This window comes from Aedes aegypti, chromosome 2, assembly GCF_002204515.2.
Source record: "Aedes aegypti strain LVP_AGWG chromosome 2, AaegL5.0 Primary Assembly, whole genome shotgun sequence".
NCBI classification, from domain to species: domain Eukaryota; kingdom Metazoa; phylum Arthropoda; class Insecta; order Diptera; family Culicidae; genus Aedes; species Aedes aegypti.
Genome location: NC_035108.1, coordinates 48,244,832 through 48,265,130, shown reverse-complemented (window position 1 = coordinate 48,265,130; position 20,299 = coordinate 48,244,832). Strand labels below are relative to the sequence as shown.

At 42.2% G+C, this 20,299-nt stretch overlaps 2 protein-coding genes across 4 annotated transcripts in view; one reads left to right on the top strand and one right to left on the bottom strand.

Moving 5' to 3' along the window:
* Positions 1–20,299, top strand: part of LOC5570478 — a 427,994-nt gene that overhangs the window by 398,860 nt on the left and 8,835 nt on the right. For both annotated transcript variants that reach the window (XM_021840779.1, XM_021840778.1), the window contains one exon: positions 8,468–9,770. In XM_021840779.1, the coding sequence (XP_021696471.1) occupies positions 8,468–9,770 (1,303 nt within the window). The remainder of the gene's footprint in view (positions 1–8,467; positions 9,771–20,299) is intronic.
* Positions 6,717–8,375, bottom strand: LOC5570479 (leucine-rich repeat transmembrane protein FLRT3). Of its 2 annotated transcripts, none has more exons than XM_001659117.2 (2): positions 8,262–8,375; positions 6,717–8,205 (listed from the first exon to the last, which is right to left on the bottom strand). In XM_001659117.2, exons 1-2 carry the CDS (start codon positions 8,306–8,308, stop codon positions 6,777–6,779), a joined length of 1,476 nt encoding a protein of 491 aa, XP_001659167.2. In that variant the 5' UTR covers positions 8,309–8,375; the 3' UTR covers positions 6,717–6,776. The 2 variants fall into 2 exon arrangements, with proteins under 2 accessions (XP_001659167.2, XP_021696472.1); XM_021840780.1 differs by having other exon boundaries at positions 6,717–8,195; positions 8,262–8,354.

Below are 20,299 nucleotides of genomic sequence, written 5' to 3'. Positions count from 1 at the left end.
AAACAGCTAAATTTTCACATATTTTCATCGCTATCAAAAAGCGGTGCAAATGTTCATTTTACCTGCGCTATGTGGGTAAAATGAACAAAACAAATATTTCTGAAAATTTTCATTATCCACCGCAAATACATCCATTAATGGTTTTAACCCATTCAAAAAGATTTCTAAAGGTATCAGATTTGACATCATATCATAACGATATTCACCTCACTGAAAAACCTCAAGTCTTCCGAGCTTAAAGTTACGTCAGTTCTAATTTTCAAACGTGGTTTTCTAAAATCTTAGTTTTCGTTGATGTTTTTACTTCAATTGACCTCCGTATCAACTCGAACACTCAGATTTATGCTCTAAATCGTTCGTGTGTGATAAAAAATATTCAAAATTTGTTTTTTCTCGGTAAAAGGAACGGTGTTCCTTTTACCACCCCTGTTCATTTTACCACCACTTCCCCTACTACTGTATCACAGCCTACGTGATTGAAAAATGCTGAATGCGTAGTTTCACGCATGGTTGTACGACCATGTGGGTTCTCTTGAAATATTTGTTTGTGCTTTTAGAGTTTATCCAGCTAAAACGGCATTAGCAAAAAAAGTTGTATGCAACTCGTTGCAAAACTCGATTTTTTCAGCACTCCTTGTATTTATCCAACTCGGCGAGCCTCGTTGGATAAATGTACAACTCGTGCTGAAAAAATCATCATTTTGCAACTTGTTGCATAAATAACTATTTTGATTGGCCACCCTACATCAAAAGCGAAAAATGCTCTAAAACGGTCAATTTTTTAGCTAGGAAAAAACTTTTTTAGTCAAATCAGCTTAAAATTTTCCGATCTTCAACTTTGTAGAACAAACTATATCAATATTCCTTGAAAAACCAAAAAAATTATATTTATAATAGGAACAACTTTGTAGAGCATCATTTTTACGTAAAATTGCAATTGAAGGCGTGAGCTCCATCTTTCCTCCTAAAACCTCAATCCGTCCCACTGTGCAGTGTTTGTGCTTTGTTCAAACGAGCTGTTTCAAATCTGAAGAAAAGCGGTTTAAATTAAGTGTAGTACCTACCGGCAAACTCAAGTGGGCTAATAACACAGTGTTAATGATTATTCAAGATTTTTAGTGATCTGGGCAAATTTTTTAACCTTCCAGTCACCGCGTGGTTGACCACCATCAGAACCACCACGCTGCTCTTGTGATCGGAAAGCGAGGTTCTTTCACCAGTGAGGTACCTAATAAAACAACGCTGCGACTGAAGTGTTGAATACGTTCACTCTTTTCCTATGAAAGTGACATAGGTTAATCAAAGAAGATAGATCAATCGATTTGGGATACTTTTCAGGTTGTGATCTATGCTTCTGTATTAAAAAAAAGCGTCACTATAATCGGTTTACAAATGTTATCGAATCATGCAATGCAAAGTTGCCGTGACCCCCCTCAAGTCTGATGGCTATTTACGCTTGTGATTATAACACAGTTTGTTAGGACTACTTCACCGGTGGTTCATGTTTAGATCCAAATTTTGTGCCAAAAATGAACCTGTCAAAATAAATTATACCAGTTAAAAATAGACCAAATCACACGCGCGTGCACCGGCTGTTTTTTTTTCGATCTATTTCAAATATGGTAGAAATAAAATAGTGGAAAGAACCAGCAGAATTCTTAAGTTTATTGCAAGAAACAACACCGAAGAAGTACTCGGGTGAGCTTCAAAGGAATTCTCGACGGAGCTCTGAAGGAAGTCCCGGCGGAGCTCCGAAGGAATTCTCCGTGGAGCTAGAGAGACTTTTCGGGAAGAACTTCTGACAACTTCCCAGTGGACCTCCAGAGGATCTGCGTGGAGTAATTCCTGGAGGAACTCCCAGATCAACTCTGGAGTGTTTCCCGGAGGAAAACTGAAGGAATTCTAAGAGAAACTTCTGGAGGAACCCCGGAAGAATTCTTGGAGGAGCTCCAGAGGTAGAAGAAACTCTCAAGGAATTATCTGAAAGTGAAGCTCCTCCGGGAAGTCCTTGAGGACCTCCAAAAAAATTCCTGGAAGGACTCCGAAGGATTTTCTGGTGGAACTGCGGAATATTTTTCAGAGAAGCTCTGGAACTCTTTTAAAAAAAATCCCCGAAAGAATTTCTGGACAAAATCCCCAGAGGAATTCCTGGGCGAAATCCCCGAAGGAATTCTTGGAGGAAATTCTCAAAGGGAGCAAATCCCCGGAACACTTTTTGGAGTTAATCTACGGAGCAATTTTTGGAGGTATAATTTCTGGAGAAAATCCCCGGAGGAGCTCTTGGGGGATATCTCCGGAAGAATCATTGAAATCTCCGAAGGAATTCTTGGAAAAAAAAGTTCTTGGGGGATCCTTGAATCGTTGAAGTTCCCGGAGGAATTCCTGGAGGAAATTTTTGGATTATTTCTCTGAAAAAAAAAATCCCGACAGAATTTCTGGACAAAATCCCCGCAGAAATTGCTATTGGAAATACCCTGCAAATTTTCTGGAGAAAACCTTCAGAGGGAATCCTTAAAACCTCGGACACAATCTCCGGAAAAACTCCTTGTGCAAATCCCCAGAAAAATTCCTGGAGGAAATCCCCGAATGAATTCTCTGAAAAAAATCCCCGGAGGAATTTCTGGACGAAATTCCCAGAGGAATACCTGGAGAAAATCCACACAAGAATTGCTTTTGGAAATCCCCTGAGAAATTCCTGGAAAAAATACCAGGAGGAGTTCTTGCGGGATATCCCGGATGAATCCTTGAAATCCTCGGAGGAATCCTTTTAGAAAATCGGGTGCAAATCCCCAGTTAAATTTCTGGAGGAAATCTCCGGATAAATTCTCTGAAAAAATACCCGAATAAATTTATGGAGAAAATCTACGGAGGATTTTTTAATTCCTGGACGAAGCTTTCGGAGGAATTCTCAGAAATCTCCCGAAAAATTTCTGGCTAAAATCCCCGGAGAAATTCTCTGGAAAAAGTTCTAGAGAAAATCCTCGGAGGAATTCTTGGAAAAAACTCTCCAAGGGAATCGGGAGAAAATCCCCGAAGGAACTCTTAGAGCAATTTTTCAGGAGGAATTCTTGGGGTAAATCCCTGTAAAAAATCGTGGATGAATTCCCCGGGTTCCTGGATGAAATTCACAGAAGAATTCCTGGACGAAATCCTCGGAGAAATAGGTAGTGCAAATCCATAGAGAAATTCTTGGAATAAATTCTGTGAAAATATTCCCGAAGGAATTTCTGGAGAAAATGCTTGGAGCTATTTCATTGAATTGATTAAATCCCCGGAGGAATTCCTGGTGAAAATCTCCTGGACGAAATCATCTGAAGAATTCCTGGAGGAAAGCCCCGAAGGAATTCCTGGAGAAAAACCCCGGAGAAATACTAGGAGCGAATCCCGGAGAAATTTCTGGACGAAATCCAAGAACAAATTTGTGATGGAAATACCTGTAGGGTTTCCGGAAGGATTTCCTGGAGGAAATATCCTCGGAGCAATTCCTGCAGCTAATCCCAGGATTGAAAGAAATCCCCGGAGAAAATCCTGTTAGACACACCTAGAAAACTTTTGCACCCTCACTTCCTAGACTGCCAAAAAAACGTGTGTCAAATCAGATTTGGAACAGCTCAAAGCTTGATCCAATGAACCGATGCACGAGTTCACGAATTTGACGTTTTAGCGGTGCTAAATTCACTCGTTACCATGGCCACCCAAATAACACGGCACCCCTCTAACGTCAGATAGTGAATTCGTGCATCGGTCCATGAACCAGTGCAACAGTTCACTCGTTGAGTGAATTTGGCACCGCTCAAACGTCAGATTAGTGAACTCGAGCACTAGTCCATAGGCCAGGAGAAGTGGATGAACTTGTCATTCATTTTTCTGTCAATTCTCATACAAAATCTACATTTTCTCTGACATAAATTCACTCTAGGTGAACCACTTCCCCTGGCCTATGGACCAATGCACGAGTTCATTATTTGACGTATGAACGGAGCCGTATTATTCACGAGACCATGGCAACGAGTGAATACGGCACCGCTCAAACGTCAAATTAGTGAACTCGTGAATTGATTCATTCCGACCAAAAATGAACCAGGCAGTGAGCCTGTTCCAAAAAATAGACCAGAAAACTGGTATAAAATAAAATTGAAGCATCATTTGCACCACCGGTGCAAGCTCCAATTTTCAACATTTACAATTTCCGATGTTATTTACAATAATGTACAAATTGTTGTAAATCACATCGGAAATTGTAAACTGTAACGTAATTTGCCATAATTTTGTTATTTTGTAGCATTATGTTATGAAAAGACTATTCTTGTTTTATTTGGGACAAATTTCGTTGAAATGTTTGTTATTTTAATTACTAACAGTACATGTTTTATAACAACCTATGAAGCAAAAAAATCATATCAGAGAAACACATTCTGTTATAATTTTGTTTCTTTCGGCTCTGAGGCTCTTTAAGCTCTGAGATTGATGTGAACGTTGGAGTTATTCTACATTTCCAACTTTTCTGAGCATCACATTGAGTTTTGAGTTAAGAAAGTTGTTCAGTACCTCTGAATCTACTTAATTATGTACTGCATAACATTATTCAGCTGATAACTAATCTAATAACACTTGTTAGTCTGAGTAGATTTGGAATAATCTCCAGGGACATTTTGGATGACCAAGAATGTAAAATGAGATTCAGTATCGTTTTTGGGCCTTTTTGATCACACATCTTCTTCTTCTTTCTGGCGTTACGTCCCAACTGGGACAGAGCCTGCTTCTCAGCTTAGTGTTCTTATGAGCACTTCCACAGTTATTAACTGAGAGCTTTCTATGCCAATTGACCATTTTTGCATGTGTATATCGTGTGGCAGGTACGAAGATACTCTATGCCCTGGGAAGTCGAGAAAATTTCCAACCCGAAAAGATCCTCGACCGGTGGGATTCGAACCCACGACCCTCAGCTTGGTCTTGCTGAATAACTGCGCGTTTACCGCTACGGCTATCTGGGCCCCAATCACACATCCAAATTCATATTTTTGATCTAAACATAATGTTCGTCAGGGTGATTTGCTAATATCCATCGTATTAAGCTTTGATTAGGGAGAATGTGTAGTTTTCCCAGTATTGCAGTGAATGATGTTGATACTAACCGATGCCAAACAATTCTTTCCCAAATCGGATTTTGCATTGTGTAAAAAGATTTTGATAAATCTTGATCGTTTATCGAAAATAAGCAATGAAATTATTACTAACCACTATGCCTTTATTCGTCGTATCTATTTTCATTTCGGTCGCAATTAGTTTTCAAATTCGTCTCACGACTGACGGCTCACTGTGATATAGTGAGTGGTGAAAATACAACACTTCAACGTTATAACAAAATGTTTTACTAGAATATCTAGATCTACGGGCATCTTGCTCCATTCCTTAAGCATAATGAAATATATGGATTTCCTTAAGAGGAAAAAACCATCATTGTTTTACAAATTTTCAAAACCAGTTTTTTTTTGCTCAAAATCGAATCATTATTCCTGAAAATCTATCATTGCATTGCCCTTGCTATTTGTAATGCGATGATAGATTTTCATGAGAATTTATTTAAATTTGAACTGGTTTTTAAGTATTGATGGTGGCTGAAGATTGGATGATGGATTCTTGAGCCTTAAGAATTCATTGGTGCCCAAACATATAAGCACAATTGCTTTTGACTGAACATGACAGCTGCTTACAGTGTATCGGAAACGCCTCACTCAAAGGAACCGTTTTCTACGCCGAACATAACGCGCACAAGTTGTTTAACCAGCCCGGACGATCTCAATTATATGCGTTCGATGAGGGAATTTCTTAAAATTTCATGAATTATAGAAATTTTACGGCGTGTGATTGGAATGAAATCCTTCCTTGGAAAAACAGGAAAAATAATCTGTATCGTAGGTAAGTTCGAATATACGTCGTAGCGGAACTTTTTACTTTTGATACGACGAATAATAGCGCTTGCGACAAAGTAGATCGAAGCCCTACCAAAATCGATCTAAGTACATCTTGTCATGCGTCGTGCGATTTTTTTTTCTGCCCCATCGGCCCCCTTCTTCATTTTTTTCGAAACCTGATTACTTATATTGACAATATTAAAAAAATAGATTTTTCTGTACTTTAAAAAATATTCACTATTTTATTTGTCGAAAATCATATCGTGTGACTAACGGAAAAACAGTTCTGGATTTGATTCTAAAAAAATTAAGATACATTCAACTCTCCATATTAAAGTTAGGGAGATCGAAATATCGAATAAGGGAGAGTTGACTGTATATGATTTTTCTATTACACGACAATTGAGACTCAATGCGTTTATAAATTATGAAATAATTCAGCATTTAAATTTTGTTTTCAAAAATTCGTGAAAAAGTTTTGAAAGTCATATTTTTTTTTACTAAATGTGCTTATTGTAGGACCAAGCCAAAACACAATCATTTTGAATTCAAAACTATTAACAAAATCCGATTAACGAACCTTCGTGAGTATGTACATAATTAGAAGTTTTCCTGATCATTATTGATCACGCCTATAGCTCCGTCGACTATATTCCAGGGAGTGCTGGAGTGCCATGCGTGAGTGGATACTTATGACAAATTCTTAGTTAACAAAAAGTTATGTAAATTAAGGTAAAGGAAGGCTTCGAAGAACGAAATTCTAGCGAAAAATGATGTCATCTCGAAAAAAATAAAAAACAATTCACTGTACTCAAAAAAAAAAGTTTATTGAAACCCAACAAAGCACTGCTAGTCTACCACTCAGTTATTTGCTGCTTTGACACTCACCTCATATTTCTTGATTTCCTCCTCAAGTGCGGCTGCTTTCGACATTTCCGACATCAGTTTGTTCTTCTCCGCAAGCGTTGCGTGGAACAAGTTGGTAAATTTCTGAGTGTATTCCTTGTTCTTCGCGTTGGCTGCTATTATTTGGTCCAGCAATTTTTGACATTCGTCAATCAATGCCTCAAAATCCTTGACGGCCTTCTTCGTTTTGCTATTGTCATCTTTAAGCATTTTTTCTTCCATTTCTCTGTAGGGTTTCATTTTTTGCTCTGCCCGATCCTGCAAAGTTTGCCATTTTGTAGACCAATCTTTCTGGAACGAGTCGATATTTTTGCTCATATCTGCTTTCAGGCGTTGGTTCGCCTCCTCAATACGCTTGATTCTGTCCAGGGTGTTGACCGGATCGTCTTCTACTTGGTGGAAATAGCTGCAGCAAAAGCCCTTCACATCGTACTGCTCACTTGCGCACGTTTCCTGTGAATCTTCCAGCGATACGAAGGCACCGTTGATACCTTTCATAGCTTCGTCTAGCCATTCACACTGCCACGAATTGTTGGCCATGGCCAGTTTCTCCAAGCTTACGAACTGATCCAACGTGGCCGCGTCCATCTGGACCAGCTGGTTGTGACTCACGTCCAGCTGAGTCAGCTGCACCATTTCCCAATTCTTAATCTCGAGAATTTTAAGCTTGTTGAAAGCAAGTGACAATTTTTCCAACGCGAAAAAGTTCGTTGGATCTTTCGTTGAAATGCGACTGATTTCGTTTCTGGTCAGTGAAAGTTTTTTAAGCTTTTTCATTCCAGCGAAAGTTTCCATCTCGATAAACTCTATCTGGTTACCGTCCAGAAGCAGCTCCCGCAATTTGGACAGATATTTGAGATTTTTTATCGACTTCAGTTTGTTATTTGCTAGATTCAAAAGAAGTAGCTCATTTACGTCCTGTTTTTTCATTGGTTCATCTGCTAGGGTAGTAGTTTCAACTTCATTTTTTTCATCATCTGGATTTTCTTCATATGAAGATCTATTGATAAAATTCCTAGCCTTAGCAATATTCACATCTTCAAAAGATAGATCTTCATACACCGCATCCGGTAATTCTTCGATGACCAATTCAAAAATTTGGTTCGCCTCGGCTTTTAACGATATCCATTTCGGAGAGATGTACAGAGAGCGGATTCCCAGTTGGCCAAAGTGCAGTTTAGTCACATCGCCGAGGTGGGATGTGAGAATTTGAGAGAAATTGTGGATATTCCCCGATCTAATAATGAGCGTATGTTTGTCCGACAAATCAGGCATCACCGGTCTCGGAGAGACTTCCCAGGTCAGGATATCCAGCTGACAAATCTTTCCAGACTCTCGTTTGCATTTCAACTCTTTGGGCTGAGCCTGTGAGAGCTGCAAAAAACTAAGTGAAGGAATAATTGAATTCCAGATAATACGTACTTTGAACGAGATACTTACCAAATCAGAAACAACAGTCTAACGATCATCCTCACTAGATCGCTCATCAACAAATGATTGGAGCAAATGCTCTGTAGTCGAGTTTCTATTAACTGGCCATGATACAATGTATGTTCCTTATCATTATTCTTTCAACCAGAAGCTGTCCATTCAGTTCATTTCTTATCGATCCATTCACTGATGATCTCATTTTAATCTCTTTACAGATGATTCCGATCATGTTTACGAATCGCTCGAGTCGCACGGGCATTCACGTATCAGCACACCTTCGATAGGCTCAGTCGGTCTAAATCGACGAATACCACCGCCACCACCTTCATTCAACTCCAGCGATACTGCTGCCATCACTACATCCAGCAGTCCTCAACCGAACTTCATCAAACCTCAAAGATCACCGACCGTGCTCATCGATGAAGCGTACCCTGTCGAGGGCATCGATTCCGACTCTTTCGATAGCGATGAAAGTGACGAAGATCGCCGAAACGACACCTACGTACACTCAAACGATATCAACAGCGCCAAACAGCTGCCAGATCCGCCACCCTCCAACAACCAGATGTACGCCTTGATGCAGAAAATTCGCAACATCGGGACGCTCTCCAAGTCGGAACTCGCCAAAGGATTCAACAAGTTTTCCAAAAAGAAAATTAGCTCCTCCAAGTCGCCAAAGATCTTCACCGGTGAAAATCTAACCTACCCGTCCGGTCCGGATGATAATAATGCAGCTAGCTACGAAAACACTCCGCTCCCGAAAACTCCCAAACAGTCCAAATCCAAATCGTTCAAACTTCCACTCCAGCTTGGATCGTCCAGCAAACCTTCGTCCGACGACTACGAAAACACCGACTTTCACCAGCCGGTCACTCCAACATCGGTCTCGCCCAATGGATCCGCTCTCGCATCTAGTCCCGCTTCAGAACAAGCGGACCGATCCATCCTTGCCAGTATCAGCAACAGCGACTCCAGCAATGTCTCAACCTTCCGCAAAAAGTCCAAAACCGGCAAATCTCTGCGCTCCAAGCTTCGCAAGAGCCTCCAATCGGACTCTAGTCTCAACATCCACAGTTCGTTCAACGCCTCCCGCAGTACGTTCTACGTAACGGACTCGCTGGACGTCGACTCTGGCATTTTCAACGGCAGTGAACCCAACAGTTCGTCCTCGAATCTGAACGTAGCCTCCGTGGGGAAGGACACGGCCTCTCCTCTGAAGCTTGCCCCGCACAAAACTCCCGATGCCGATCGACGGAAGTCCATGAACGGTGGAAGCCCAGCTAGTCGACCCACTATTCCACCACCACCGCCACCCATCAGCGCACCCATCGGGGACAAAAAGTTTCTAAAGAACCGAAAGCTGGGCGCTACTTCGTGGTACGCCGAATGCGGAGTTTTCAAAGCGGATAGCCTAAAGCAGGCCTCGTTCGAAAACGAACTCAAGAACAAGGAGCGCAGTACGACGTCCTGGTACGCTGAAGCTGGGCTGTATCAAACCAGTGATGTTTCCGTGGCAAGGTAAGTGACACTAGCATGAGTAAAAATCATGGGCCTAGCCAGAATTTCCAAAAGGGGTTGCAAGCGACCTCAAAAGCATAGTAAATAGCCATCAGACATTCTCCTTAGAGGTAGTATATCAAAAAGGATTCACAATCCCGTATAAGTGTTTGGGTTCATCCGCTTTTTTACAAGGGGGAAATCTGCAATCAGACCCCAAGAATGTAACTCCGAAAGTGTTGGGATGCTGCGCCATCAACGACCCATTAAAACCAGCCCATGCACTAAGTGAGCAATTCTCGCTGAATTGCTCAAGTTGTGTACAATCATCACCCTTTTTGCCCAGAGCCAGCAGAAGTATACCCTTTTTTCCCGGAGCCATATAGCAGAAGTGTTGTATCGGCGGGTAACAGATGATCGACGCGGAACAAATAAAAGAACCGTTCGGACTCGTTGCGAACACGTTTAATAATGAATATCGGTTTTAGGTTGGTAATACATAAATGTCAAAGAATCAATGTGTTTATATATGTAGGTGAGGTAGTTCACTGATTCCTACACTGAAGTAAATCATAACAACTCTCCCCCTCGTTAAAAGAAAGTTATACACTGAAACAAGCGTTGCAGTAATGAAAACCATGAACGTGTTTTTCAATTTACTATTCCAACCACGATTGAGCTATCATGAACGCTTTTTATTTGCGTTTCGTTCCCTCTCAATCCAACCGCATCGATAGCCGAGCGGTAAGCGTTCGCGCTTGGGAATCGCCAGATCCTCGGTTCGATTCTGGTCTGCTGCAAGTTATTAACCATGATATAGTAATTTTTACTATACAAATGGTGCCATGGTAAAATTGAATGCACAAAATATTCTAAATAAATGCGTATTTAGTCTGCACAAATCAAGTGGCGTTGTGTATTTGATTTAACCCTCTGATATAGTATTTTCAACCGCAACGCTGTTCTCAGTGTATAATGCAAAATAGTTAGAGATTCAATCTCTGAGGGGGTTTTACTACACTACTAGATCTTCTCATCGGTTGATCGTTTCTTCCGTGCACCTGGCGCGGTTGCACAACATCCTCGGATACCACGGCTTGTGGTCGCTGCCCACCGTTCGCCAATGGTTGAACAGGCGGGGTAACTTTCGGTCTCGTAGGGGTAGATGTACCAGCAACCGGCGGTCCACCGGCAGCCTCTGCGGTAGTTTGTACATTGCGGTCACCACCACGATCAGTAGTAGTAACGACTGGTGGAACCAGTTCAGGAAACTCGTGGTTATGTTCAGCTCGAGCTTCCACCATCGTTGGCAGTTCAATTTCTCCGAATATAGCTAGCTTCGATCCCACGCCAGCCATATGATCAACGTGTCCATAGCCTTCCATCATCGAGTCGAACCGAGTATCTCAGCTTCCCAAGCTATATAATATAATTGAAATAATCATGTGATGGAAGACAGAAACATTCTGGATAGCGAACTCCGATTGTTCTATTCCAAAACGGTCTTTCCCGTCGACGGCCTGTCCGTGCCGTAATCCCTGCATCAGTTTCTTCACCGCTTTGTCCTCCGATGTAGCCTGTGACAACTCCTCTGCAGTAACCGGAAGGGTGTCAATCTGATTAATTTCCACCACATCCGACTCCTCCACTACGTTATCTGGATCAGCTTTCGTCAGTGGACATCTGGACATCGCATCAGCATTTGCATGATCTGCGGACTTCCGAAACCTCACTTCGTAGTCAAAAGATTGTATGAAAGTGGCATAATGCTGCATCCTCAATGCAGACATTACCGGAAGTCCTTTTTGCTCGTTGAAAATCTTCGTAATCGCATGGTTGTCCGTCACCAGTAGGAATCTTCGCCCGTACTAAAACTGGAAGAACTTTTTGACGCCAAAGATGATGGCGTAAGCCTCTTTGTCTACCTGCATATATTTCTGTTGTGTACGGTTCAAGGTTTGCTAAGCGAACTGTATGGGCCGTTCAGAACCATCAGGGTAGACGTGGCTCAAGACGGCTCCTACACCATAAGGTGAGGCATCGGTGGCTAGGACTAACGGCAACTCCGGCGAGTAGTGGACCAAACACCTTTCCGACTGCATTTGCTGCTTGACGGCATTGAAGGAACGTTCGCATTCCTTCGTCCACCTGAACTCGACGGAATCCTTCAGCAAGTTATTCAACGGATAAATCAGAGAACTCAAATTGTCGAAAAAGCGGCCGTAATAATTAATGAATCCTACGAACGACCGCACCTCCTCCTTGTTCCGAGGCCGCGGCATGTCCTGTACGGCATCCATCTTCTTCTTCACTTTGTGAACACCTTCGCGATCCAAAAGGTATCCGCAGTATTCGATGCGATCGGCGAAAAACACGCATTTCTGCTTGTTGACTCGGATATTGTAGCGATGTAGCCTACGTAGCACTTCCTCCAATCGCGCCAGATGGATTTCTTCGGTCGGTCCTGTTATCTTAGATGACGAATACGGTAACACCTTCGATGCTTTGTAGGATGACCTCGATTTGGCGTTGCCATATTGCATGAGCGGACGAAAGACCGTACATAAGCCGGTTAGGACGGTACAGTCCGCGGTGCGTATTCAGCGTTAGAATTTCTCTATCCTCAGGAGCAACCTCCAACTGCAAATACGCCTGAACAAGATCGATCTTTGAAAACTTTTCTCCGCCTGCCAGAGAAGCAAACAACTCGTCGACCGTTGGAAGTGGATGCCGATCGACCTTCAAGTTGGGGTTCACCGTCTGTTTGTAATCCCCGCAGATCCTGACTCGGTTATCCGATTTTTTGACCGGAACGATGGGGGTGGCCCAATTGCTGTTGTCCACCTTGGTGAGAACTCCCTCAGACACCAATTTGTCAAGTTCGTCCTCGACTGCCTTCATTAAGTTGAAGGGAACCTTCCGAGCCTTCAGAAAAACCGGAGCCGCATTTGGTTTTAATGTAAGATGGGCCTGCACAGAGGAAATCCGACCGATCGAATCTTCAAACACCTTCCCGTAGGTTTGGAAAAGTTGACTCAACGCAGCAGAAGTAGTAGTAGTTGGATTGATCGTGTTGACCGCAGCCGGCTTCCGCAAAACGGAATTCCAATCGATCGCAAGAACCTTCAGCCATTCCCGGCCCAGTAGAGAATGCTTCCCAGACTCAACAACGTACAGCGGCAGCATTGACTCTGTCCTATTCCATTCTAATGCTGCTTTGAACACCCCCTTCTCGTTGATGTCCGTATTGCAGTAGCTTACAAGATTGACGTCACTCGTATGCAGCTTCATCCCGCGGAAGTATTTACCGTAGTACTGCGAGTTGATGATGCTGACTGGGCTACCGGTATCTACCTCAAAACGCACCTCGACACCGCAAACCTTCACCGGCAGCCACAATTTCGCCTCTAACGAACGAGAATCCACTGTACAAATCTCCCCCACTTCAACTTCCCCACCAGTAGCAGCAGCACTTCCACCTGAATCGTTGCGAAGTTCGATGTAATTTGTTTTTGCAGCACCCGATTTTGCACCCTTTCGGCTAGCATCACCTTTTGCAGCAGCAGCCTTCTTCATACATACGCGCTCAAGATGCCCTCTTATTTTGCAAAATGAGCACTCTGTGTGTTGATGCCGACATTTCTTCGCCAGGTGTGATTTGTCGCCGCAGCGAAAGCAGTGCATTTCGCCAGCGGACTTGCCCCCCAGTTTCTTAGGTTTAGGCTTACCTGGTGGGTGTTGTAGGGAATGTACCTCCTGTTTCGCAAAAGCACATTCGATTTCGGCTCCTCCTTTGAGCGACAACTCCATCCCAACCGCAATGTTTGTGGGCTACGTGGCCGTGCGGTTAGTGTTACCAAGCATTTAGCCGCATCGAGTCAAGGGGTGTGGGTTCGATTCCCGCTTCAGTCCGGAAAATTTTTCGTCAGGAAAGTTTTTCGACTGTGCCATTGGGCGTTGCATGCTAGTCCGTTGTCTGGTGTGGTGCTTCCTTCAAAGGGCAAATCGTCCACTGGAAGCATTAACGTGTCGGTGTCTTTAAAAAAAAAATAAAAAAAAAATGTCCCGTGCGTCCTGCAGCGTCAGCGCACGTCGTTCCAGATGGCGGCTGAGAATGTCGTTCCGTTTCAACCCGAAGACTAGTTGATTCCTCAATGCAGTCTCCAGGTATCCTCCGAAGTTGCAGGTTACGGCAATCCTGCGCAGCGCAACGATGTACTCGTCGATTGTCTCGTCCGGGGAACTGGCGTTCTTGTCTCCCTGCCGACGGCACTTGAACCTAAAGTTCTCACCAATTTCGAGGGGTTGTGAGTTGAAATGCCCCTCTAGCACATCGGCAATCTCCTGGTACCGCATGTCTCGAAGATTCTGTGGAGCCACCTTGTCGCAAGCAATTTCGTACGTGTCGGGGCCCATCAAATGTAGCAGCAAGTTTTTGCGACGCAATTCTTCCGCTCCGACGCCGTAAATCACAAACGCCGTTTCTAACCTCTCCACCCATCGCGACCGTCGAATCTTTCTTCTGTCGAATGCGTCAAAATGAAAGTTCGGTGGCGGAGCTCCCGCAATTTGCTGAGCATCCTGAGTAGCTGGATCGGCTGGTGGTGGATCTGGTTGCGCCATCTTCGTCGCCAAAACTGTTGTATCGGCGGGTAACAGATGATCGAACGCGGAGCAAATAAAGAACCGTTCGGACTCGTTGCGAACACGTTTAATAATGAATATCGGTTTTAGGTTGGTAATACATAAATGTCAAAGAATCAATGTGTTTATATATGTAGGTGAGGTAGTTCACTGATTCCTACACTGAAGTAAATCATAACAAGAAGTAGCCTAGGCAAACTGCTTCTCCTAGCTGACTTAAACAATGAGTGGTATGAATAAAAAGCGTTGAACTTTACTACATGTAGCATCTACTCTAAAACAAAATCCACAAAGTTTACTACACTTTTGGTATGGATAAAAAAAGCCTTTCGAACATGCAGCAGTACGTACTGTTTTCGAACATGAGCTTTTAATACACTGAAAACAGCGTAGTGGTTGAACATACTATATAAAAGGGTTGAATTAAATACACAACGCCACTTGATCGCATGGCTAGCGATACCGTTGGATTGAGAGGGAACAAAACGCAAATAAAAAGCGTTCATGATAGCTCAGTTGTGGTTGGAATAGTAAATTTAAAAACTCGTTCATAGTTCTCATTATTTCAACGCTTGTTTCAGTGTAGTTCTCATTACTTCAACGCTTGTTTCAGTGTACGGTACCCTCGACGAAAAGGTGATGCGTTGGAACCTGGTATTCACGACATTTTTGGAGGATTTGCCGTACAGTAAAGATCTGGCCTGTTGTCGATCGGCCGTCAACGAAGCCGGCTTGATAACTTCCCACGAACTCGCTTATGATTGGTGACAGACGACGGAAGATGATCTGGGATAATACTTTGTAAGCCGCATTTCGAAAGTTCTCACAATCTAACTTGTCGCGTTTCTTGTAGATGGGGCATATCACCCCTTCCTTCCACTTTTCTGGTAGCTGTTCTGTTCCCCAGATTGTGCCTATCAGCCGGTGCAAACAAATGGCCAGCCTCTCCGGGCCCATCTTTATGAGTTCAGCTCCAGTACCCTCCTTACCAGCAGCTTTATTGTTCTTGAGCTGGCGAATGGCGTCCCTCACCTCCCTCAAAGTGGGGGCTGATTGGTTTCCATCCTCCGCAGTACCGACGAAGGCATTTCCTCTGTTGTCCCGACCTTCATTGCCTGTGCTATCAGCGCCATTCAAGTGTTCGTCGAAGTGCTGCTTCCACCTTTCGATCACCTCACGCTCGTCCGTCAAAATGCTTCCATCCTTATCCCTGCACATCTCGGCTCGCGGCACGAGGCCATTGCGGGATGCGTTGAGCTTCTGATAGAACTTACGCGTTTCTTAAGACCGGCACAGCTGTTCCATCTCCTCGCACTCCATCTCCTCCAGGCGGCGTTTTTACTCCCGAAAGAGACGGGTCTGCTGTTGCCGTTTCCCGTCTATAACGTTCCACGTTCTGGCGGGTCCCATGCTGCAGCAAGACTGCCCGCGCTGCATTCTTCTCCTCCAAAACTTCCTGGCACTCCTCGTCGAACCAATCGTTCCGTTGACTCCGTCCCACGTACCCGACGTTGCTCTCAGCTGCATCGTTGATGGCTGCTTTTATTGTTCTCCAGCAGTCCTCAAGAGGGGCTTCGTCCAGCTCACCCTCTTCCGGTAATGCAGCCTCGAGGTGCTGCGCGTATGCCGCTGCGACATCCGGCTGCTTGAGCCGCTCTAGGTCATACCGGGGCGGCCGTCGGTACCGTACGTTGTTAACGACGGAGAGTTTTAGGCGCAGTTTGACCATCACCAGATAGTGGTCAGAGTCGATGTTAGCGCCACGATAGGTCCTGACGTCGATAATGTCGGAGAAGTGCCGTCCATCAATCAGAACGTGGTCGATTTGCGATTCTGTCTGCTGTGGTGATCTCCAGCTGTATCGGTATGGAAGGCTGTGCTGGAAGTAGGTGCTACAAATGGCCATATTCTTGGAGACCTCGAAATCAATTAGTCGTAGTCCGTTTTCGTTCGTCAGCCGGCTCCTGGCCAACCTGAGCGTTTAGATCTCCTATGATGATTTTGACGTCGTGGCTTAGGCAGCTGTCGTACTTGCGTTCGAGCTGCGCGTAAAATTCGTCTTCATCATCATCAGTGCTTCCGGAGTGAGGGCTGTGCACGTTTATTATGCTGAAGTTGAAGAACCGGCCTTTGAGCCTCAACTTGCACATTCTCTCATTGATCGGCCACTACCCGATCACGCTCCTCTGCATACCACCCATCACTATAAAAGCTGTTCCCAGCTCATGTGTGTTGCCGCAGCTCTGGTACACAGGGTTGCCACATTAAAATCTGCATTTTTCCCTAGAATTTTCTGTATATCTGTATCCTGGAACAAAAAATCTGTATTTTAAATCTGTATCACTGAAAACTGGAATAATCAAGAAGATTTACACAAGAAATGTGAGGAAATATCAATCATTTGCAACTACAATGCAGAACTGTTACATCTCAGCTTAAATTTTAAGGTTTTTAAAAGTATGTATTTTCATTTTTGCTTAAAATCTGTATAAATCTGTATAATTTTGGCAGAATTCTGTATACAGAATCTGTATATCTGTACTTTTCCAAATAATCTGTAATCTGTATATACAGATTCTTGGTCTCAAAATATCCGAGAAAATCTGTAAAATACAGAAAAATCTGTATATGTGGCAACCCTGCTGGTACATGGTAGGGTAGATGTATTAATCTTCGCCCCCTCCCTAGTTTTCGCCCCCCTGGTAGAACATTAGCTTGTTCTAGATTGTAATAAAATAAAAATGTTTTACTTTTCAACTTATATAAAAGATTGGAATAAAATATACTTAGTTTCCAAATGTTACTAATTAAAGTAATCTTCTAAACCGCCAAATAATCACATATAAAAATGTGGGAAAAATGATACGCTATTTTTTGCGTTCATTGAGAAAAGCGTCTATTTTAAAAGGCAAGGAAAACATATTAAGATAACTATTTCATCTTTAAAAAATGAATAGTTCTGATAAGACATGCATCAGCAAGAGACACGAATAGATTTTTTCAACTATTTCAGCAATTATAACCAGTTTTAAACTATTTTTTCAGGGTGGCGAAAACTAAAGCACGTTTTCGTACGATTCTAATCTTCGCCCCTGGCGAAACTACCTGTAACGTTCTTTCAGTGGTGCGTGCATTAATTTTCGCCCCTCCTCGAAATTGTTCGAAAAACAAAACAAACTCATTGATTTATTAACTGTTTACAGGAGGTTACAGGAAGTTTAAAGGATTTTCTAAATGTACCGAATGGTTCCTTCTTCTTGGTATTACGTTTCACTGGGACAGAGCCTGTTCTTAGCAATATATTCTCAGCAGTATTCATATGAGCACTTGCACAGTTATTAGCTGAGAGGTTTCTTTGCATAAGCTGCCATTTTCGTATTCTTTTATTCTGTGGTAAGCACAAAAACTTTTTATGCCTAACGAAGTCAATATTATTCCCGTTAAGAATAGATCTTCGACCGACCAGGAATCGAACTCAGACACCTTCAGCATGGCTTTACTTTGTAGACGCGGACGTTACCACTAGAATTAGGTGGGATTAAGAACTTCATCAACGTTTTTCAACCGACTACTAAAATCTGTTTAGTTTACCATAATCTGGTAAAAATCCTGTGCAGTAAATGTGACCATTTCCATAGTAGCATTAACTACAAAGCATTTCAATCCGTGACACCTACCGTACAGCACAGTGTAGTTCAAATCAAGTTTATTTCTAGTCATAAATATTGCAACTCTGGTTAAATAAATAAATTTTCTTGTGTATTGATGTTGACTACACTTCAAAAAAGTTAACAGATTTATGTAGTCTTGAAAATTGTTGGTGTAGTTCTTAGTTTTACCATGCATTCAGTAGTTTCTACAATAAAATTCATTTCAGTGTATGATATTTGTTGCTCATCATTATACTGATAGTCTGTGACGAAGAACAAATTGAACTTATTATTGTCAATCAAATAACCCACCATATTCAGCAAGAATGGAATAGAAACGAAATATGATCAACCGATTTTTAATATTAAATATTATTTTTACCACTACATGAGTTAATGGGTTTACCGCAGTACTTTTTTTCCGCATTCAGATTTTGGCACTGCTAACATGATTGAAAACGCTGAATATAATAAATTTCTCCCGAAATAACGGTACTTGATATAATTATTTAAAAAATATTGGAGAACTTTTATGTATGACATATCGGGGTTGATTCCGATATTCTGATATTGGATTATTTCATGTTGGGAAATTTCTCGACTTCCTGGGAATAATAACATATATACAGGCTTCCGAATTCTCACTCACTCTCACGATAATGGATTTATCCCTCACAGCAATTTTCAGCGATTAGCTGCCTTGCGATTTTATCCGTCCACAAAACAAAGCGAAAATAGATAATTGCACATTTCCGCAGCTGTGAGAAGTTTGTATTCTCTTTCTCCGATCCATGGAGAACTTTTCCTGTATCCATCGCCACAAGCAGCTTTTCCTGTATCCATCGCCACAAGCAGTTGCTTTTATGCACCAAATTAACCACTCCTTTCGTCAAGTTGGGGTGGTAGCATGGTTAGCGTGCACGCATCGCGGTTGTTTTTAGCAATGTTCTAGGTTCGAATCCCGTCGCCGGCACTAGTTGTTGTTTATTCACATAGTGATAATTCTCGGGAGCAGTTGGTGAGCGAAAATATGATGGAGTGAAAAATAAATTATCCTCGGAGTGGAGTGGTTTTCGGTTATCCACCATCGTAGCTCCAGGGAAAATTAGTGTGAGCGATAAAAGATGTTCACGTGAGGAAGCGAAAAAAGCATTCTCCTTACGTGAGAAAAATCGTAGATTTCGCATCATTGATACGAAAATTCAGAACCCTGCATAAATCACATAAATGCTACAAGAGCATAAATAATTAATTTGCAATAAATAAAAACAATACATAGTGGAAATCAGGACCTTCCATAGCCTTCGTTAGTAGGCGGCTACAAAGCAAATCCATATTTTTGTAATGGAATTTTTATTTGAGTTCCTTGTCCATGAAGTGTCATCGTGCCTGCCACACGGTACGACTGTAGAAATGGCAACTTATGTAAAGAAACCATTTAGTTATGAACTAAGTACTCTTTGAAAATTAAGCTGAGAATCAGGCTCTGTCCTAGTGTGGACGTAATGCCAAAAAGAAAAAGACATAGTGGAAATAGGCAGGATAAGTACCAGTGAAGATGAAAAGTGAGAAGATAATAAGTACTTGATTAAACTATCGAAAACCTGTACTTCAATTAATGGGGGCGAAGATTAGAGCATGGGTGGGGCGAAAATTGAATTTGGGGGGACGAAAATTAAAGCACACCATCAATCCAAAAATTATACTTTTTTCAATGGTAAAACTTTGTTTTGGATAACTTTGCAGCTTGATCATCCTAAAATAATAGATGAATAGTTGAATAAACCCAATAACATTATTTGATATTGATTAATAGAGTCAGAAATTTATTATTCCTGCGATTACATGGTTTTGGGGGGCGAAATCTAGTGCTTCTACCCTATGGTTACCTCTAAGCGTTCCCACCATTGATCCCTTCCAGCACACTTCCTGCAACGCTACGATGCCGAATCCACGGTCCTTCAGCACGTCGGCGAGCATGCGTGTGCTCCCGATGATGATGAGAGATTTACAGTTCCACTTACATTATTTTGACTGAAGCATCTTTGAATTTTGTTTACTAAATTTTTACTTGAAGTTGTGACTTTTTCGAAAATTACACTAAAAAAACCATTGTTAAATAATTTTCGCAGCATTGAATTGACCAATTATTTTTTAACCGGTAGAGCATAAGAAACGTTATCTCATAATGTTCAAAAAGCATTTGCAAAAATTTTGGCGGGAAAATCTGAAAACTATTCAAAATTAGTAAAACAG

Coding starts and splice junctions, on each gene's coding strand:
- LOC5570479 (XM_001659117.2), bottom strand. CDS start 8,308: ATGAGCGATCTAGTGAGGATGATCGTTAGACTGTTGTTTCTGATTTG. Junction 8,206..8,261: donor AGACTGTTGTTTCTGATTTG/GTAAGTATCTCG, acceptor TCCTTCACTTAG/TTTTTTGCAGCTCTCACAGG.